The 22,534-nt window shown below is 44.7% G+C and overlaps 1 protein-coding gene across 6 annotated transcripts in view; it reads right to left on the bottom strand.

Annotated features, from left to right (window-relative positions):
• LOC115169829 (partitioning defective 3 homolog) overlaps nucleotides 1-22,534 on the bottom strand; it is a 264,582-nt gene that overhangs the window by 69,059 nt on the left and 172,989 nt on the right. For 4 of the 6 annotated variants that reach the window (XM_029725831.1, XM_029725832.1, XM_029725834.1 and 1 more), the window contains 7 exons: nucleotides 20,921-21,091; nucleotides 17,179-17,335; nucleotides 9,780-9,966; nucleotides 8,695-8,846; nucleotides 5,181-5,225; nucleotides 2,196-2,426; nucleotides 1,103-1,331 (listed from right to left, as the gene is read on the bottom strand). In XM_029725831.1, the coding sequence (XP_029581691.1) occupies nucleotides 1,103-1,331; nucleotides 2,196-2,426; nucleotides 5,181-5,225; nucleotides 8,695-8,846; nucleotides 9,780-9,966; nucleotides 17,179-17,335; nucleotides 20,921-21,091 (1,172 nt within the window). The remainder of the gene's footprint in view (nucleotides 1-1,102; nucleotides 1,332-2,195; nucleotides 2,427-5,180; nucleotides 5,226-8,694; nucleotides 8,847-9,779; nucleotides 9,967-17,178; nucleotides 17,336-20,920; nucleotides 21,092-22,534) is intronic. The other 2 variants (XM_029725833.1, XM_029725837.1) reach the window with 1 other exon arrangement.

The following is a 22,534-nucleotide window of genomic DNA, read 5'->3' as shown; positions in this document are numbered from 1 at the left end:
CAGAGATATGAGAAAAACAGACAGGATGCATTGCAATCACATTTACATCACGTAACATCACGTAATCACGTAACAGACGCATTTCAAATTCATCTTGATGTGATAAGGTCTGGCTTGACAGTCACAGCTCGAGACCTTTCATGAGTTACAGTACTACAGTTCTTCCCTTTACTACACCGTAGCATTGAAAAACCAACCGTACTGACAACGCCGCGTGTGTGTGTGTGCAGTGGCCATTTTGAGGAGTCTGAAAAGCGAGCAGATTGGGTGTTGCTTTGAGTCCAAGTGTTGATTGGTGTAGAGTAGGAGAGGGAGGCTGCTGTGGTCTGATGGTTATGAGGCTTTGATTGGGCTGCAGTGTGTGTGTGTGTGTGTATGTGTGTGTGTGTGTATGTGCGTGGAGCCCAGAGAACTGAGAGGGTCAGCTCTGACTAGCCTCTGTCTGGTGTCTCTGTTTAGAGAGCGACTAGCAACACTCCAACCAGACCTGGGTTTAAAAAGTATTCAAAGTCATTTCAAATACTTTATCTGGGCTTGATTAAAGTGTGTGTGTTTGCGCGTGTAACTACTGACAGTGCTCAGGTCAATAATGATTCTAATGTTCCCTGCAATTATAGCAGCCAAACTATTCAAGCTTCCAGAAACCTGTAGGCCAAACACATCTGATCTGCATGTCTGAGAGGAGCTCCTTATTATTTTACACTATCGGCATTCTCTGTCAGAACCACTTTAGTACACTACTTTTACTAAATAAGTAGTGCACTATATATAGCGAATAGGGTGCTATTTGGGACATAACCTCTGTCAAAACCACTAGGAATATATGATGTATGCATCATTGGCATCTCAGAGACCATCAGAGACCATCTCTCAGACAATCAGAGATGATCAGAGGACCATCTCTCAGACAATATGAGGACCATCTCAGAGGACCATCTCAGAGGACCATCTCAGAGGACCATCTCAGACAATCAGAGGACCATCTCAGACAATCAGAGGACCATCTCAGACAATCAGATGAAAGGCATGACCCACTTATAATGGTCAGTAAAGGATTGCTAGAGGAGGATGGAGTGTGTGTATGTGTGCGTACGGGTCCTACCTGAACATGTCTCCCAGGCCTTTCAGCATGCCTTTTTTAGCCTTGTTCTTGCTGTCCTTCTCTTTGTCCTTCAGTTTCTTTTTGTCATTCCCTCCCTTGTCCTTCTCGTCTTCATTGGTGCGGTTGCCGTTGACCAGCGGTCTCTCGGTGTTAGGCAGTGGCGTCAGATCTGCCACGGTGGACACTGAGTCGCGCCCGGACCGAGAGCTCTCCTCGGTGTCCTCCTCCACTGGACAGACAGTAACAGAACGTTTTATAGTGCCAGAATCTTTAACGAAGATATGGTCTTTGATCTTGAATCCTTACTTTTAATACACACAAGTAACTTTAGCATTAATTGTGTGTAGATATCAATGGAAGATACAGTATGTATGAAAGTATTTGGCTTTTGGTTAGCTAATATTTCTATTCAATATAATTATATCTTACATGTCTCCTGAACTAAGATCTGTCTAATAGATGCCTATCTTAAGGGGGTACACTACCGTTCAAAAGTTTGGGGTCACTTAGAAATGTCCTTGTTTTTGAAAGACAAGATTATTTATTGTCCATTAAAATAACATCAAATTGATCAGAAATACAGTGTAGACATTGTTAATGTTGTAAATGACTATTGTAGCTGGAAACAGCAGATTTTTATGGAATATCTACATAGGCGTATAGAGGCCCATTATCAGCAACCATCATTCCTGTGTTCCAATGGCACGTTGTCTTAGCTAATCCAAGTTTATCATTTTAAAAGGCTAATTGATCATTAATAAACCCTTTCGCAATTATGTTAGCACAGCTGAAAACTGTTGTTCTGATTAAAGAAGCAATAAAACTGGCCCTATTTAGACTAGTTGAGTATCTGGAGCATCAGCATTTGTGTGTTTGATTACAGGCTCAAAATGGCCAGAAACAAAGTCCTTTCTTCTGAAACTCACCAGTCTATTATTGTTCTGAGAAATTAAGGCTATTCCATGCGAGAAATTGCCATGTTTTATTTTTTTCAAAAACAATTACTTTTCTAAGGGACCCCAAACTTTTGAACGGTAGTGTATGTCCAACAGAAGTCTATCTTATGGAGACATGTCCAACAGAAGTCTCTTACATGTCTCCATGTCCTCATCGTCATCCTCTGTAGCGGCTGGCCTGTCGTATGACTTGTCGATGGCAGCCCGGAAGCTCTCGTTGCAGCCCCGCCCCCTGATGATGCGTGGGCGTGGCCTGTGGAAGGGCATGTCACCGTTCAGTGTTACCTCGGCAACGGCTGTCTGTAAACTCTCTAGAGAGCTGGACTTCTTGAGGCCTAAGAAACGACCCACATCCCTGGTGGAAGACCCTAGGGAGGAGCAACAGTATCAAAACTTAGTTATTTGATTAAGCTGTGAGGAAAATAAGAGATTATGTATTTTTTTTAATGCAGGGCTGTGTTCAACTAAAGCATCTTGTTATTTTACTTTCCTACCCGTGAATTGAAATGAAAACTTGGATGGAGCTCACACTAACATGTAACCAAAAAGGGTTGTGTTGCATTGAGAAAAGGGGATAAACTTTTACAATGATGTTGTTTTTTGGGGCTAAAGCCTAGATAAGCGTAAGTCCCACAAATGCAAATCTGGACCTTAAAGCTTTTATATATTCTTCCTCTCTAATCAGGGATTGATTTAGACCTGGGACACCAGGTGGGTGCAATTAATTATCAGGTAGAAGAGAAAACCAGCAGGCTCCGGATGTCGTAGGGTAAGAGTTGAGTACCCTGTAGGTGTACAGTACATCTCTTGTCCATCACTCACAGGTTGAGGGGGTATTGTAGATAAATAAAATGCAGAGTGGTATGGAGGTGTAGAGAGCACTCAAATGGCACCCTATTCCCTATGTAGTGCATTACTTTTGACCAGGGCCCTTATAAAAGTAGTGCACTATACACGGAATAAGGTGCTATGTGCATTGCAACCAGAGAGTGGGATGGATTACCTCAGGGGAACAGCCCAGCTGACTGTACAACCCTCTAATCCACAGAGTATACTGTAGCAGAGCTACTGGAACTAGGTAAACAAGAGGCCCGGGGAGCTAATACTAGTACGGCTTTCTATAGGGAATAGGGTGCCATTTGGGACGCAGACCTGTTGTTTCTAGCCTCCAGTTCAAGACTACATCCACTAAATATTTGTAAAACACGATTTTTGTTCATTGGAAAAATACTTTGCATGATAACCACCCACTTACAATTTAATTTGTGGAAATGTAATTTCACTCTAATAACTGTTATTATAGGCTAATAGATGTCTGCCTGTGCTACACTCTCCTCCTTTAATCTACACATTCACTCCGAGCTAAAGCAGCAATAAGGCATGGTCCATTTAGCAGGCCCAAAACAAATCCCAAATCCTGGGAAAATGATCACAGTGACAGCCTGGGAGAGGGAGTTCTGGTCAAAAGCAGCGCACTATACGGAATAGATGAAGCCTGCGAGAGGTGGGGCACAATAGCCTGGGCCAGAGGGCCACACTCCTCCACTGATTGGCTATAGGATATTTTTGACACAGACTGTATCCACATGTTTGTCCACTAGGTTAGTAGAGGGCAATGCAGAGGTGTTTGCCCACTGTTATACAGCTCCCTAACGGCCAATAGCAACAGTCATTCCTTCAAACTTTCCAAGACGTTTCCAGTCGATTGGGTTCTATAGCCACACAGGGATTGCATCTCAAATGGCACCCTATTCCTTACATAGTGCACTACTTTTGACCAGAGTTCCCTAGTCAAAAGGGCCCTAGTCAAAAGTAGTGCACTATATAAGGTATAGGGTGCTATTTGGGACTCTTCCAGGCTATTCCCAGTTTGACATTCCTCCTGACTGCAGGGTGATTGATACCTGTATTTATTATTATTATAAGGGAGCACCACCGATCTCTGTACGACCCGCGGTATCTTCAGTTTGAATAGGGTGGCAGTCTGTATAAATATGCCTAGTTCAGATATGTAGAAGGCTGGAGGTTGCCAGGTCTGACTATCTGACAGTCCCATAGCTCCATCTCAAACAAACCGCTGCCTGATGTTCTTGACTCACGCCGTCTGTCAGAGGTCTGAATTCATGTCATTTTTAAGACTACCACCGAGGTGTGACTGGGAAGCGTGCGGTGCGGCTGAACGCTAAAACCAAATGAATGTGGTTTGATGCATGAAAGCCCATCAGCCGCTGCTTCAGTGAGACGTTAAGAGGACAGGACAGCCTGATGAAAATGAATAGGCACCAGCCCTGCTTGTTCAGGCTGCAATGTATTCAATTTTCTGCCTTCCTCCTTCGCTCCACTTCTCACTCCCAGCCAAGCAGCCACAATATCCACGGCCACCCACATTGAAGTATGGGGCAGCTTCCCAAATGGAACCCTATTCCCAAAATAGGACTCATAGGGCTGTGGTCAAAAGCAGTGCACTAAATAAGAAATAGGGTGCCAATTGGGACGCAAACCAGGTATCTCTCTTGCAAGTGACTGCTCAGACAATGTTTGGAGAAAACAAGGGACATTAATGACATATTTAGTCTCGTTCATGTGTACAGTAGTTCTACCAGACTGCTTCTATTTCCTGATGGTCCCTTCCTTTTTCCTGCTTCACTGTGGCGTACATTCTGCTAAACCCAATTCTTTCTCCTGCTTTCACTGTGCCATTCAGCTAAATCCCATCCTTCGAAGGAACTTCTATTTAGAGGTGGCTGTGAAAACACCCAGCTGACGATGATGGATGACTTGCTGTCAGTTTGCAGCCCAGCCAAGGACAGAGCGTTCTCTTTCTCTTGCTCTCTCTCTCAATCTATCGCGCTCTCTCGGTCTCTCCCCCTCCTCACATTCCCATCCACAGAACAATTAGCAGTGCTACCGTGTCTTAAGAAAAATCACTGCCAAGTCCATATTCACCCACCCACAATTCCACCGCAATGACCTCAAACTGTCTCAAGGTTCTTTGTATTCTATTCTCTTCTCATAGTGAGGTGGTAGATTGTAAAGCAGGTCTGGATTTGCAGGATGGAATGTGGGTAGGAACTGGAATGGATGAGGTGTCCGTTCTCCCTCAGTGACATGTCACTCCTTACCTGGTGTGTTCTCTTTGCGAGGGGTGAGGTTAATCTCGTCGGCTACTGTTAAAGGGGGGCAATAAACATTTAGGATTGGTTAGTGAGCACATTCCACATGCAAACATTCCAGCAATGTTACTGTACAGTGTGTACATCACATCTTTGGGCAACTTCAAGGGCAATCAGACACCATGCGAGACACAGACAGAAAGACAGGGAAATGGAGGGCTTTGGGATAGCAATCAGACACCATGCGAGACACAGACAGAAAGACAGGGAAATGGAGGGCTTTAGGATAGCAATCAGACACCATGCGAGACACAGACAGAAAGACAGGGAAATGGAGGGCTTTAGGATAGCAATCAGACACCATGCGAGACACAGACAGAAAGACAGGGAAATGGAGGGCTTTAGGATAGCAATCAGACACCATGCGAGACACAGACAGAAAGACAGGGAAATGGAGGGCTTTAGGATAGCAATCAGAGCTATTGTGATATAAACAGTGCAGGACTACAGTAATTCAGTGGGGATCAGAAGCAGATTAGATATAGCCTGTGTCCCAAATGGCACCCTATTCTCTTGATAGCGCATTACTGGTCAAAAGTAGTGCACCACACACATATAACAGGGTGCCATTTGGGACGCAGGCATAGTGTGGGTGAAGACTGTCAGCCAAAGCGATCAGGATGGTTTAATGTCATCTGAAGTGAGCTGAAACCTTATTCTGAGGTGTGGCAGATACAGTGCATCAACCTGTTTGATGTCACATAAAAGACAGAAATGCGTCACACGTGGATTACATAGAGTAGAAGCCACAAATATCAGGGTGTGCAATACAAGTCTTACAGATGCAATTAACAATGAGTGGATATGTAGTGTCCTCGGAAAGTTTTCAGAACACTTGACTATTTCCACATTTTGTTACGTTACAGCCTTATGCTAAAATTGATAGTTTTTTTCCCCTTCAATCTACACACAATACCCCATAATGACAAAAGGAAAAAAACGTTTTTTGCTTTGTCATTAGAAACTAAAATATGACATTTACATAATTATTCAGACCCTTTACTCAATGCCTTGTTGAAGCACCTATGGCAGCGATTACAGCCTCGAGTCTTCTTGGGTATGACACTAAGCTTGGCACACCTGTATTTGGGGAGGTTCTCACATTCTTCTCTGCAGATCCTCTCAAGCTCTGTCAGGTTGGATGGGGAGCGTCGCTGCACAACAATTTTCTCCAGAGATGTTCGATCGGTATCAAGTCCGGGCTCTGGCTGGGTCACTCAAGGACATTCAGAGACTTGTCCCAAAGCCAATTCTGCATTGTCTTGGCTGTGTGCTTAGGGTCATTGTCCTGTTGGAAGGTTAACCTTGGCTCCAGTCTGAGGTCCTGAGTGCTCTGGAGCAGGTTTTCATCAAGGATCTCTCTGTACTTTGCCTCGATGCTGACTAGTCTCCAAGTCCTTGCCGCTGAAAGACATCCTCAAAGCATGATGCTGCCACCACCATGCTTCACCGTAAGGATGGTGCCAGGTTTCCTCCAGACATGATGCTTGGCATTCAGGCCAAAGAGTTCAATCTTGTCTTTAGATGCCTTTTGGCAAACTCCAAGCGGGCTGTCATGTGCCTTTTACTGAGGAGTGGCTTCCGTCTGGCCACTCTACCATAAAGGCCTGATTGGTGGAGTGCCGCAGAGATGGTTTTCCTTCTGGAAGGTTCTCCCATCTCCATAGAGGAACTCTAGAGCTCTATCAGAGTGACCTTTGGGTTTTCTTGGTCACCTCCCTTCTCCCCCAATTGCACAGTTTGGCCAGGCGGCCAGCTCTAGGAAGAGTCTTGGTGGTTCCAAACTTCTTCTATTTAAGAATGATGGAGGCCACAATTTAATTTACCACAGGTAGACTCCAATAAAGTAGTAGAAACATCAAGGATTATCAATGGAAACGGGATGCACCTGACCTCAATTTTGTGTCTGATAGTAAAGGGTCTGAATACTTATGTAAATAAGGTATTTCTGTTTTTATAAATTTGCAAAAATATCTAAAACCCTGTTTTCACTTATCATTATGGGGTATTGTGTGTAGATTGTTGAGGATTTGTATTTATTTAATTAATTTTATAATAAAGCTGTAACGTAACAATGTGGAAAAAGTCTGAATAGGGGTCTGAATACTTCTCGAAGGCACTGTATTTACAGTAAATATACAAAAGTACATGGACACCCCTTCAAATTAGTGGATTCTGCAATTTACACCACAGTCGTTAAAATCGAGCACACAGCCACGCAATCTCCATAGACAGACATTGGCAACAGAATGGCCTTACTGAAGAGCTCAGTGACATTCAACATGGCACCGTCATAGGATGCTACTTTTCCTACAAGTCAGTATGTAACATTTCTGCCCTGCTAGAGCTGCTCCGGGTTAACTGTAAGTGGTGTTATTGTGAAGTGGGAACGTCTAGGAGCAACAACAGCTCAGTCGAAGTGGTAGGCCACACAAGCTCACAGAACAGGACTGCCGAGTTCTGCACGTAGAGCGTAAAAATCGTTAGTCCTCGGATGCGACACTCACTACCGATTTCCAATCTGCCACTGGAAGCAACGTCAGCACAATAACTGTTTGTTGAGAGCTTCATGAAATGGGTTTTCATGGCTGAGCAGCCGCACACAAGCCTAAGATCACCATGTGCAATGCCAAGCATCTGCTGGAGTGGTGTAAAGTTCCCCGCCATTGAACTGGTGTGATGAATCGCGCTTCACCATCTGCCAGATGGGTTTGGAGGATGCCAGGAGAACACTACCTGCCCCAATGCATAGTGCCAACTAACGTTAGGTGGAGGAGGAATAATGGTTTGGGGCTGTTTATGGTTCGGGCGAGGCCCCTTAGTTCCAGTGAAGTTAAATCTTAACGCTACAGCATTCAATGACATTCTAGACGATTCTGTGCTTCCAGCAGTTTGGGGAAGGCCCTTTCCTGTTTCAGCATGACAATGCCTCCGTGCACAAAGCGAGGTCCATACAGAAACGGTTTGTCATGATTAGTGTAGAAGAACTTGACTGGCCTGTACAGAGCCCTGACCTCAACCCCCTCCAACACCTTTGTGATGAATGGAACACCAACTGAGAGCCAGGCCTAATCGCCCAACATCAGTGCCTGACCGCAATAATGCTTTTGTGGCTGAATGGAAGCAAATCCACCAGCAATGTTCCAACATCTAGTGGAAAGCCTTCCCAGAAGAGCGGAGGCTGTTATAGCAGCAAAGGGGGGACTAAGTCCATATTAATGACCATGATTTTGGAATGAGATGTTCGACGAACAGGTGTCCACATACTTTTGGTAATGTATGTGCCTAATTTGGGTATTCTTAACCATTCAGAGGGCTGGTTTCACAGACACAGAGGACTAGGGCTTAATCTCTGTCTGGTAAACTGACCTATAACATCGTGCCATTGGTTCCAGGAGGGGCTGACCTATAGGGTGTCAATGAGAGGGAGGAAAGGGACATGGGTGGTTGTTTGGGTTAGTACCTAGATCCATGCTCTTGGACTTGCGTGTCTTGATGATCTCCAGCTGACTGGCATCTCCAAACTGCTTTGTCCGTTTCTCGGACATGCTCTGTCTGCCGAAGCCCTCCCTCTGAAAGGCTCCGTCTGGGTCACTGTCATCAGGACTCAGAGGGCTACAGGAGGAGAGGGGGGAAGGCAGTGATGGAGAGAGACAAAGACAGACAAAGAGTGAGAGTAAGTGAAATTGAGGGAGAGGATAAAGGATAGAGAAAGGACAGAGAGAAAGAGAAGGACAGGATGAGATTATTCTAGTGCAAATCCAACAGTCAGCATCAATGTCTTCCAATCATCAAATCAAGCCACTGCAGCTCCTCGAGTCAGGACCATACCTGAGGAACCACTGATTACAGCAGAGACTAATTTGACTGGGCTGGCCCAGTTACAATCACCACCCACTCAGACCAGCCCCACTGATGGGGACTGACCGGGCCTCCTCATCACAGGGTGGCAAAAGCCCTTCACGTCCAGGCTGCTACCCAAATGACACCCTATTCCTATTTACAGGACTACTTTTGACCAGGGTCTAGTAGTGCACTATATAGGGAAAAGGGTGTCATTTGGGATGCAGTCCCAGTTAAGTGGGCAGCAGGTAAGTGTGCCTGAGTTTCCTTTCAAAATCAAATGATTCAGCAAACATAGGAGACACATTGGCCTTATGTTTCAACATACAGTATAAAGAAAAATACATACCTACAGTGTATTTCAGCGTAGAAAGAAACAGTGGAAACTTTTGAACACACAGTACTAGGTCTAAATTGCTACAACTGAAATAATACTAGCATTCCATTGCAAAACCTTAGCAAAACATGGTCCCGATTATCAAAACAAATGTTAAGCGTGACACACTAACAGCTGATAAACACAGAAACCCTCTGCGGTGTTCATGGAGATGAAATGTGTGTCGTGTGTTTGACTGAGGTAACAGAAGGTAATGAGCCAGTGCGGAAATACGTCCCAAATGGCACCCGACTCCCTACGTAGTGCACTACTTTTGACCAGGGACCATAGGCCACTATGTAGGGAGCCATTTGGGACTATGTCCTCACCTCTCATTCTGAATTTGAATCTCTTTGGCCCAGGGGGGAGGGACCTCCACATGGAACCCCACGTCGTCATGGGAGCTGGCAGACGATTGGTCAGAGAGGTGGGTAGGAAGTACAGGCAGCCTATCGTCTTCGATGATGACTGTGTCGTCCTGGGGCATGTTGACTGTAGGAGAGAGCTGGTAGTTACCTGTAGGACAAAACGGAGGAGCATGATTGGAGAAGGCTTTGATATACATTGCACAATAAACACATTTAAAGCTTTCATTTGATATTCATTGGACATTTGATCCTTTGATATAACACGTAACTAATTTACCACAATACATGCTTTAATTTAAAACCAGACCCAGAGTGAAATTCTCAATCAGTTCCTATTTAAATCACCATGCTGTGTTTGGCAGCATCTGGCATGACATTGTCAAGTGTCATTATAGTGTGCTTAATGCAAGCTGTGGCATTGTGAAAAACGGAAAACTATTGACTTTGGCACACTCACCGAGCAAGGCAAAAAACCTTCCCCTTTCTTTGTGTCCAATAGAGGGATTTAAAAACACATTGCTATGCAATGCATGACGCTATCCTGTCTTTGGGGGTAACTGAGTATCTGAAGGGGGGTTTCTATGCTGTATAATAGCACTCCACAATGACAGAGAGAAACGTTTATTTGTGTTAGGAATGTGTTTGGGTCTCATGGCAGGAAAACAGGACTTTCCACCCGGGACGTGAGGCCTTGCGCCAGGGTTAGTGTTTGTTTCTCATATCCTTTCACACTGAGAATCTGTGTGGTACTAAATATAACCACGGTTCCACACTGCCCGGCCAGCTAGCATGGCTGGATTGATGAATCGTGGCTTGCTGAAAGTTCATAGACTGACCAGTCTCAATAGCAACCAAAAGGTTGCTGGTTTGAATCCCCGATCATACTACGTGAAAAATCTGTCGATGTGCCCTTGAGCAAGGCTCCTGTAAGTCACTCTGAATAAGAGCGTCGGCTAAATGACTACAATGTAAATAGAGCAGAGGGACTGTGTGTGTGTTTGTGCATGCTTGCGTAAATTCAGAGTGTTGTTGTTCCTGTCATCTCTAACCCTGCTGTGTGTGTGTGTGTGTGTGTGTGTGTGTGTCTTTTCGGGGAACTCTGGTGTGTGTGTGAGCCCTAAAGCAGTGTACATTGGTCTTCTAAGGCAGTGGGTCTAAAACCTCTCCTCGCGGACCCCCAGACGTCCCCCAGATGTTCTCCTCGCGGACCCCCAGACGTTCTCCTTGCGGACCCCCAGACGTCCTCCTCGCGGACCCCCAGACGATCTCCTCGCGGACCCCCAGACGTTCTCCTCGCGGACCCCCAGACGTTCTCCTCGCGGACCCCCAGACGTTCTCCTCGCGGACCCCCAGACGTTCTCCTCGCGGACCCCCAGACGTTCTCCTCGCGGACCCCCAGACGTTCCACAACTGTGTTGTAGCCCTGAACTAGCTCACCTGATTCACCTAGTCAAGGGCTTGATGATTGGTTGACAAGGCTCAATGGCTCTGTAATCAAATGCGATTGTAGGTGAGTAGGAATGAAGGTGGCAGGCACCCAGTAGACCAATGAATAAATCTACTTCTGTTCATGCTTTTCTCTAGAAGCAATCAACTTTTTGGGCAGGCGTCCATCCATACGTAAGGATGTTATTACGGGTCCCAAATGGCACCACATTCCCTTTATAGTAGACCCTATGGGCCCTGGTCAAAAATAGTGCACTATATCGGGAATACTGTGGCGTTTGAGACTTATGTTTTTGTAGACCAATCCAAGGTCACTATTTTACCAACAATGGTGAGCAGAACTCAAAGCACCTGACTCGGTGGGATTTATTTATTACACTTTCATTACAGTTTACAGTAGCCCTAATAAAAATAGACATCGCGACAAAGGAACAATAGTTGCAGCGTCTTTACAGAATTGTCTCGTCTTCAGTAAAAGCAATTATCAGATACTTTATGTGGCATGCCGGTGAATACTGAAGAGGAGCAGGATTTAATAGCTGAGAGGTGGGAGGAATGCCAGGCCAGATTAAATGGGAGATGGAGTCGGGAGGTGAGAATAATTGGGCGAGAGATGCAGGAAAACGAGGGTTTTGTTTTGCTACTGTCCCAAGTCCATCTGCATAATTAGCATAAACAGGGAAATTGCCTTCGGTCCACTTCTTGAAGAACGAGCCGTTGCCTAAAGATGAGAATAATTAACTCAAGAAACCTCTAATCCTCTAATTGTCATAGCAGTGGGGTAGGCCTGCACAACAATGGGAAAATGATCAGAGAAATCAGGCGAAGCCAAACCGGGTTAAGTCTTAACTATAACAATACAACTAACTCATTTTGCCATTGTATTCTCAGGATATATTTAGCAACATCATCAAGTCGAGCTTAGAAGTGTTGAGGTACAAAGCGATATGTATTTATTCAGTTTAGAATTTTGGACGCATTATGTTTTTTAAAACTAGCTAGTCCACATGTATTCCTGCTGCCTGGTCTGACTGTAATCTGAACGCAGTCTCTCCTGGCCCATAGACTACTACTGAACTACTGGGGGGAATAAGGTACCATTTGAGACAAACATCGTCCTTCATCCCATCTCTGTTAAACAACGCCAGTGAATTAAATACTGGCTTATAAAGGGCTTTAACTCTATTCCAACCACTTTCAATCTGACATTGACACAAAGCCTCACTGACAATGCCTAACTCTAGGCCTGCCAAGACATAAGGAGAAATAAGCTTAGCTAAATAAGCATCGCTATGAATCAAAGTCAAAGTAAAAAAATTGCTTTTCTAAACAGAATGACTCGAATTAATGCCCACAAGTAGGCACACAACCGAGATGAAAATCTATACTTTTGAGGAGATGGGAAATGTTGCCCATGCTACGTCAATGGGCTGCACGGTGCATTCTGGGTGATTCTGGTACAAGGAGCACTCTCCTTCAAGGAGTGAATGTGAGTCTATTGGGCACTAGCTCAAAGACACAACATTAGCACAAATTTCATCAACAAGAAGTAAAACATTACAAATCTTTTCCAAGATGTGCAATAATTAACTTGCTATCATAACATTACGTACTTTCAAGGAAAATAGGCACTTTTCTTGACATATACTCAATCCCTTCTCAAAGTCAGTGTAACGATTAGCGTAGCAACCATGTGACGCAGCATGACAACGTGAACACAATTCGTCGACAGTCTACTGGGTGGGGTGTAAAACGTTCCTTCATTCATTGGATTCCTATCTCTTTTCTATAATATCTCTGGCATCGGCACCATGCAATGCATCCTGGACTAAAGAGGCAGACAAAACGGGAAAATATTTTTTATTTATTTATTTATTTCACCTTTATTTAACCAGGTAGGCAAGTTGAGAACAAGTTCTCATTTACAATTGCGACCTGGCCAAGATAAAGCAAAGCAGTTCGACAACATACAACAACACAGAGTTACACATGGAGTAAACAACATACAGTCAATAATACAGTAGAAAAAAAAATAAGACTATATACAATGTGAGCAAATGATGTGAGATAAGGGAGGTAAAAGCAAAAAAATGCCATGGTGGCAAAGTAAATAAAGTATAGCAAGAAAAACACTGGAATGGTAGATTTGTAGTTTGAAGAAAGTTCAAAGTTCAAATATAAATAATATGGTGCAAAGGAGCAAAATAAATAAAATAAATAAATACAGTAGGGGAAAAGGTAGTAGTTTGGGCTAAATTATAGATGGGCTATTTACAGGTGCAGTGATCTGTGAGCTGCTCTGACAGCTGGTGCTTAAAGCTAGTGAGGGAGATAAGTGTTTCCAATTTCAGAGATTTTTGTAGTTCGTTCCAGTCGTTGGCAGCAGAGAACTGGAAGGAGAGACGACCAAAGGAGGAGTTGGCTTTAGGGGTGACCAGAGAGATATACCTGCTGGAGCGCGTGCTACAGGTGGGTGCTGCTATGGTGACCAGTGAGCGGAGATAAGGGGGGACTTTACCTAGCAGGGTCTTGTAGATGACCTGGAGCCAATGTGTTTGGCGACGATTATGAAGTGAAGGCCAGCCAACGAGAGCATACAGATCGCAGTGGTGGGTTGTATATGGGGCTTTGGTGACAAAACGGATGGCACTGTGATAGACTGCATCCAGCTTGTTGAGTAGGGTATTGGAGGCTATTTTGTAAATGACATCGCCGAAGTCGAGGATTGGTAGGATGGTCAGTTTTACGAGGGTATGTTTGGCAGCATGAGTGAAGGATGCTTTGTTGCGAAATAGGAAGCCAATTCTATAGGATCAATAGCTCATTCAACAGAAGACATCCTCCCGAGTTATGACATCAGTCGGTATTGAAATCTATGATAGACGTTTTCGCGATCTAAAAGTCGTATGGTGCTACGTCATACCGGATGGATTTCTCCCTGCTTGAAGGCCAACAACTCAGATACACATGAAAACACGGAATTACCCAGGAAATTGATAGTACATTACATTTACATTTGAGTCATTTAGCAGACGCTCTTATCCAGAGCGACTTACAGTAGTGAATGCATACATTTCATACATTTTTTTTTTTTTTTTTTGTACTGGCCCCCTGTGGGAATCGAGCCCACAACCCTGGCGTTGCACACACCATGCTCTACCAACTGAGCCACAGGGAAGACCCCATCACTCAGAGATGCACAAAAACGATATAACATTAAAAAAAATGGGTGAACCTTTCCTTTAAGAAAATGAGTTTAGGGCTACTCCAATAGAGAAAGTAGAACATTCCCCTGCGGCCCCCAATGTGTGTGTTTACAGTAGATTAAATGATCTGCGACCACCTGGTTTGTCAACACAGGAAATGGAGTAACTGACTGTGCTGTGAGTTCAACTTTCAGTGGACCTTAATGTCTCGGAAAATGTACGGGAAAAGGTCAGACAATTTACAGCTCAGGGCCCTTGTATGGTGTAGTGCAGACCTTCTGATTGATTCAGTGGTGTGTGTGCTCTGTGAATCCCTGAGCTCTCTGTTTGGAGTCTGCCTGTTCTGTCAGCTCCTCAGGCTGACCCTGAAAGACAGGAGCAGTACTGTTTGTGTAACCATACTGTGTGTGTGTCCGTACTGTGTGTCTCCGTACTGTGTGTGTGTGTGTGTGTGTGTGTGTGTGTGTGTGTGTGCCTTGGGCTGACGGACAGGACGGCAGGCAGTTTGATGGGAGGACAGCTTTTAAATGGTTCGGTCACAACTGCGCCACAGAGATTCAATCCATCACAGGTTTTAGATACCAGCCAGCCAACCAACCGCTAGGCCAGATGTTACAACAGAAGATAGTGCTGCACCTATTCCAGTCCACCCAGTTTGATAACAGAATGAAGGCACAAACCGCCATTCTGTTTGCAAACGTTGCAATTTTCTGTGGAAATTGTTCAAACTTGTCCTTGTGCACAGAGCTGTATGGTTTGTTTAACTTTGGAATCATTGGTTTATGTTTGACATACATTTTAAAGTCAAAGATCTGAGTCAATGTCACTGTTACCGTGGACTTGCCTTCTAATATTATGCATGGTTAGAAGTGAATACTTTTTTAGCCGTATGAATAATCAAATTGTGTCCTATTAGTTCTGTTTTAATTAATTGGGCTTGTTTTTTAAGTAACACAGCATCTCAGCTTGGCTCGGGTGTAAATTGGCTCTTATCAACCCTGTTAGTTTACAGTTTGTAGAGTGTGATGTGTGAATGACAAGAGCAGGCGTTAACCCAGCAGTAAGGCTGTGAGAAGATCTGGTGCCAACCCAGCAGTAAGGCTGTGAGAAGATCTGGTGCTAACCCAGCAGTAAGGCTGTGAGAAGATCTGGTGCTAACCCAGCAGTAAGGCTGTGAGAAGATCTGGTGCTAACCCAGCAGTAAGGCTGTGAGAAGATCTGGTGCTAACCCAGCAGTGAGGCTGTAAGAAGATCTGGCGTTAACCCAGCAGTAAGGCTGTGAGAAGATCTGGTGTTAACCCAGCAGTAAGGCTGTGAGAAGATCTGGCGTTAACCCAGCAGTAAGGCTGTGAGAAGATCTGGTGCTAACCCAGCAGTAAGGCTGTGAGAAGATCTGGTGCTAACCCAGCAGTGAGGCTGTAAGAAGATCTGGTGCTAACCCAGCAGTGAGGCTGTAAGAAGATCTGGTGCCAACCCAGCAGTAAGGCTGTGAGAAGATCTGGTGCTAACCCAGCAGTAAGGCTGTGAGAAGATCTGGTGCCAACCCAGCAGTAAGGCTGTGAGAAGATCTGGTGCCAACCCAGCAGTAAGGCTGTGAGAAGATCTGGTGCCAACCCAGCAGTAAGGCTGTGAGAAGATCTGGTGCCAACCCAGCAGTAAGGCTGTGAGAAGATCTGGTGCTAACCCAGCAGTAAGGCTGTGAGAAGATCTGGTGCTAACCCAGCAGTGAGGCTGTGAGAAGATCTGGTGCTAACCCAGCAGTGAGGCTGTAAGAAGAGCTGGTGCTAACCCAGCAGTGAGGCTGTGAGAAGATCTGGTGCTAACCCAGCAGTGAGGCTGTGAGAAGATCTGGTGCTAACCCAGCAGTGAGGCTGTGAGAAGATCTGGTGCTAACCCAGCAGTGAGGCTGTAAGAAGATCTGGTGCTAACCCAGCAGTGAGGCTGTGAGAAGATCTGGTGCTAACCCAGCAGTGAGGCTGTGAGAAGATCTGGTGCTAACCCAGCAGTGAGGCTGTGAGAAGATCTGGTGCTAACCCAGCAGTGAGGCTGTAAGAAGATCTGGTGCTAACCCAGCAGTGAGGCTGTGAGAAGATCTGGTGCTAACCCAGCAGTGAGGCTGTGAGAAGATCTGGTGCTAACCCAGCAGTGAGGCTGTGAGAAGATCTGGTGCTAACCCAGCAGTGAGGCTGTGAGAAGATCTGGTGCTAACCCAGCAGTGAGGCTGTGAGAAGATCTGGTGCTAACCCAGCAGTGAGGCTGTGAGAAGATCTGGTGCTAACCCAGCAGTGAGGCTGTGAGAAGATCTGGTGCTAACCCAGCAGTGAGGCTGTGAGAAGATCTGGTGCTAACCCAGCAGTGAGGCTGTGAGAAAATCTGGTGCTAACCCAGCAGTAAGGCTGTGAGAAGATCTGGTGCTAACCCAGCAGTGAGGCTGTGAGAAGATCTGGTGCTAACCCAGCAGTGAGGCTGTAAGAAGATCTGGTGCTAACCCAGCAGTGAGGCTGTGAGAAGATCTGGTGCCAACCCAGCAGTGAGGCTGTGAGAAGATCTGGTGCTAACCCAGCAGTAAGGCTGTGAGAAGATCTGGTGCTAACCCAGCAGTAAGGCTGTGAGAAGATCTGGTGCTAACCCAGCAGTGAGGCTGTAAGAAGATCTGGTGCTAACCCAGCAGTAAGGCTGTGAGAAGCTATTGGGGGGACCTGACTCACCCATTATTCGGCCCATTAGGGTCTGCTGTGGCATCAGGTTGTCGTCCAGGCCCTCTATGCCTCCGTACAGGGAGTGGGAAATACGACGCTCCCGGTCGTCCAGCAGGGTGGAGTTGAGGGTCTGCTCCGGTCCCAGGGGGCTCCCAGAGGTCTCCAGCTACACATACAGAGGCATTGAGAAGACCGGCACAATCAATACATTGGATGAAGGAATCCTCATTATATTGGAAATACGCAGTATGAGACAGAAATTCTCCCTTAAGTACATTTGGATTCAATCTTGATATTTGAGCTCGAGTTTTGTCATTCTAGTTCAAAGCCACAACCCCATTATGGCTATTTCACTCACTGTGGGATTGCAGCAGCGATTACAGCTAAACCTAGAGATGATCCATCACCCCATCTGTGAGGGACCGGTTAGACCGGTAGACACAGGCAAGTCTCACGCTACATATCCCCAGCACCACCACAGCTAGGCTAGCTAGATAAATGACAAACCTGTAGAGGCAGGCTAGGTTCATGCTAACATTATCCACAGCACCACCACAACCATGGTTAGGATAGCTTGATAAATGACTATGGATTTTCAATAGCTGTTGAGATGCCTGCTGAGAACATTCCCCCACAGGAGAGCAGCAAGGTGCCACTTTCCTCACGGGGCTATCTGACACACCACTGTTTATTGGCCAAATAGATCATTTACTGCCTTGGACACGTTTAAACACACATGACTGAGGAGCTGGGGAGGAAGTGGGGTTGAATGTGTGTGGACCATAGAATTACATCGAATCAATAGAATCTCTACGGTGAGGATGCCCTCATTGTTTGCACTTAGAATCTCCTTTCTCACTGATTTAACTATACAAGCTGATATCCTGACACATATTAAGCCTAGTCCAAGTGTAAAAAGCATTCTCAATGGAGAGACTCTTAATTTAAAGAACTTCCTAGTCCAGGACTAGTTTAATGTGTTTGGGAAACCAGTCATAAAAGTGCAACGGTTTCTGTATTCATGGCTCAAGGTGAAGAAAATGAGTTATTAGCATGAAGACTGATGTGCATCACAACAAGAGGAAATGTCATCAGTGAATAATCAACCCGCAGCGCCTTCATTTCCCACGTTTGATAGACGTGCTGATAACAGAGACAGGTTCAGTTCATTTAATGCAGAAACTGCTCAACATTCACCAAGCAGACCTGGCTGCTACCTCAGCCAGTAAAATGGGAGTAAAAACGGGTGTAGAAGTAGGAGTAAAAACGGGTGTAGAAGTAGGAGTAAAAACGGGTGTAGAAGTAGGAGTAAAAACGGGTGTAGAAGTAGGAGTAAAAACGGGTGTAGAAGTAGGAGTAAAAACGGGTGTAGAAGTAGAAGTAAAAACAGGTGTAGAAGTAGAAGTAAAAACAGGTGTAGAAGTAGGAGTAAAAACGGGTGTAGAAGTAGGAGTAAAAACAGGTGTAGAAGTAGGAGTAAAAACAGGTGTAGAAGTAGAAGTAAAAACAGGTGTAGAAGTAGGAGTAAAAACGGGTGTAGAAGTAGGAGTAAAAACAGGTGTAGAAGTAGAAGTAAAAACAGGTGTAGAAGTAGGAGTAAAAACAGGTGTAGAAGTAGAAGTAAAAACAGGTGTAGAAGTAGGAGTAAAAACAGGTGTAGAAGTAGAAGTAAAAACAGGTGTAGAAGTAGGAGTAAAAACAGGTGTAGAAGTAGGAGTAAAAACAGGTGTAGAAGTAGAAGTAAAAACAGGTGTAGAACCAAATGGCTGGGGGTAGAGATCTGGAAAATGATTTCTAGAGAGGCCAAATGCCTACAGACTGTTGGAAGTCACTGTCTTTAAATTAGATGGTTAATGAAACCGGCTGCAGAGTGGAGGGCATATCGTTTGTATGTGTGCGCCTGTCAAAAAATCACTGCTCTACTCATTGCATAGTCCATCCTATAATTAAACTGGTGCTAGGCTGAACTCTATTGGGTCAGAAATGTGATTAAGGCATTTGTCTGAATAGAATAGCCCTGCGAGGGAGTTTAGTACTGAGGAAATAGCAGTTCAGATTCAGAATAGTTTGCCACTGATTATTACCCTAAAGAGGTCAAGTTAGGAGGATAAGTCCAAAAGAGAGGGATGGTGTGAGTTGATGGGAGACAAGAGTACAACCTTTCCATCAAGCTGTGCCACATGAATGTCTATGACCTTGGTCGAGTTCCACTATGGCTCATATACGTTACACATTCAGTGGACTGATAGAAAAATGTATCAATAAAGTATCCTTCTTCTATATAGACACCTAGAACCATAATGCTCTAGTCTGAGCCATCCCACAGCTGTATCCGTGATGCAGATATTGATGAGTCTTCCCGTGTGTGTGTGTGTGTGTGTACCTCACAGCCAGTGTTCTCTGCTCTGCTCTCACCCTTGGCTTCTCCACAGCACAGCCTGCAACCTGACGGCAGCGCATGGCTTAGCCCTTAGCCCCTGCTCTGCTTCCAATTACCAGCTGCACCATGGGAAATCACAGGTCTGACATGTACTGTAGCAAGAGGCACACAGTACACACTACAACAACCAAATCCACCGTTGTAGAGTAGACACAACTCTCCAATAGATAGATAAGTGATCAAGCCAGGATGGAGTATGCAGCAAAATGATGACATTGAAATGTGGAGAGGGAGGGCGGTAGAGAGAAAGAGAGGGAGGGAGTGAGTCTGCAGTGTATCAACATAACATTTAAATGAAAAAAAGTAATGTGTAACTTCGATGGCCAGCCGTCACCAATTCCTCCAGCATGCCTCGGGACATGGAGGCTAAGAGGAGAGCACGGCTGCCTCCCAAATTGCACCCTATTCACTACCTCAGTGTTTCCCACCTCCAGTCCTCCAACACACATTGTTGTTTTAACCTGGGACAAAAACACCTGATTCAACTCACTGAGGGCTTGATGATTATTTGGTAAGTTGAATGAGGTGTGCTACGACAACGTGTACTGTTGAGGGTACTGGAGGACTGGAGTTGGGAAACACTGCAATACATAGTACTTTTTTGACCAGAGCCCTATCGATCATTTTGGGATGCAGTTCATGTGAACGGCTGTGACCCAACCCGACTAGCTGATCTTTCATCATATTCCTAACATAGCTCTCTAGTCCAGAATAGGCTATGCGTCACTGGCTTTGGAATTTAACACAGAGACTACATGTGGGAGGGTGCGTGTTAATGGTAACTGAACAATTATCAAGTGTTTTTGAAAAAGTGTAAAGAAATAAATACAAATAATAAAAGACCAGTCTTGAAAAGAAATGTCAAAAGGTATCATGACTGTGTGACGGGTGGTCTTTATCTTATTTAGGAATATTGTACATTTGAATAAAAATTACAACCATTTCTGCTAAAGAAATGCATATAGAAAACAGAATGCAGTCATTAAAAAACATGAGTCTTTAATTTGATAATTGAACATGAAAAAACAAACAATACATCATCAATGGCAGTGACTGAGGAACCTAACATCACACATAGACACCCTGTGGGTAAAAAAACTTATTTCAACATACAACCGTGTTAGTCAGCGGAGGCTGGTGAGAGGAGGACGGCTCATAGTAATGGTTGGAAAGGAATAAAAAGGAATGCATGTTTTTTATGCGTTTGACACCTTTCCATTCATTCTGTTCCAGCCATTACTATGAGCCCACCCACGACTGGTGTTAGTCGTATAATCTCCACAGCTTTAATAAAGCGATGGTTAGGCCTACCTCGTTGCGTTTAGTGACCCTCCTGGCCACAATTAGCTGAATCATCCCCCGCTTGTTGCCCTCTACCGACATGGACTTCCTTAGCGTCTCCATGGCTTCCTGGTTGGTCTTGCCTAGCAACGACTCCCCGTTCACCGCTATCAGCTGGTCGTTGACCCGCAGCCTTCCATCCTGTTCACGCAGGATATGACACGTAGGATGAGAATCAGTCAGCACGCACAAATCAGGCTGTTCAATGCATTAGCAATATAATGTTAGCCTGGTCCCAGATCTGTTTGTGTTCTTGCCAACTCCTTGTCACACCAAACAACGAGTGACACCCAGGTCACTTAATTCCATAAGGAGTTGGCAAGAGCTCAGAAAAAGGCTGCTGTACTGGCAGTAGAAAAATGAATACCAGAAAAAGCAATGAAGTTGTATCTGTCAAATTAGACAGAACAGCTATCAGAACTGCTAGACATAAGATGCTAATAGGATGGTTAGTCTGGTATATTTGTATTTATTAAGGATCCCCATTAGCTGCTGCCAAGGCTGCAGCTACTCTTCCTGGGGTCCAGCAACATTAAGGCAGTTTAATACTATTTCAAATATTACATGACATTACATTACATAACATAACACTTTTCACAACACATTAAGCGTGTCCCCTCAGGCCACTACTCTACAATACAAAATACATTTGTATGTGTGTGTAGAGTGCGTGTCTTATGTGTATGTGCCTGTGTGCGTGTCTCTTCACAGTACCCACTGTTCCATAAGGTGCGCCTCTCATAGACTGTTCTGGACTTAGGGATCGTGAAGGCACTGGTGGCATGTCTTGTGGGGTATGCATGGGTGTCTAGTAGCTGTGTGCTAGTAGTTTAAACTTCTTATAAAAACAAATAGTGATGAAGTCAATCTCTCCTCCACTGAGCCATGAGAGATGTACATACATATTATTCATTTTAAATCTCCGAGTACATTTAGGGGACAGCTGTGCTGCCCTGTTTGAGGCAATTGTAATTTTCTTAAGTCCCTCTTTGTGGCACCTGACCACACGACTGAACAGTAGTCTAGGTGCAACAAAACTAGGGCCTGTAGAACTTGCCTTAATGATAGTGTTGTTAAGGCAGCACAACGCTTAAATATGAACAGACTTCTCCCCATCTTAGCTACTGTTGTATCAATATGTTTTGACCATGACAGTTCACAATCCAGGGTTACTCCAAGCAGTTTATTCTCCTCAACTTCCACATTATTTATTACAAGATTTTGTTGAGGTTTAGTGAATGATTTGTCCCAAATACAATGCTTTTAGTTTGAAATATTTAGGACTAACTTATTCCTTGCCTCCCATTCTGAAACTAACTGCAGCTCTTTGTTAAGTGTTGCTGTGATCTCACTCGCTGTAGTAACTGACGTGTATCCGCATACATAGGCACGCTTTACTCAAAGCTAGTGACATGTCATTAGTAAAGATTGAAAAAAGTAATGGGCCTAGACAGCGGCCCTGGGGAATTCCTGATTCTACCTGGATTATGTTGGAGAGGTTTCCATTAAAGAACAACCTCTGTGTTCTGTTAGAGAGGTAACTCATTTTCCACAATATAGCAGGGGGTGTAAAGCCATACGTTT

This window comes from Salmo trutta, chromosome 31, assembly GCF_901001165.1.
Source record: "Salmo trutta chromosome 31, fSalTru1.1, whole genome shotgun sequence".
Lineage (NCBI taxonomy): Eukaryota > Metazoa > Chordata > Actinopteri > Salmoniformes > Salmonidae > Salmo > Salmo trutta.
The sequence above is the reverse complement of the archived record's forward strand: the minus strand, read 5'-3'. Positions and strand labels throughout refer to the sequence as shown.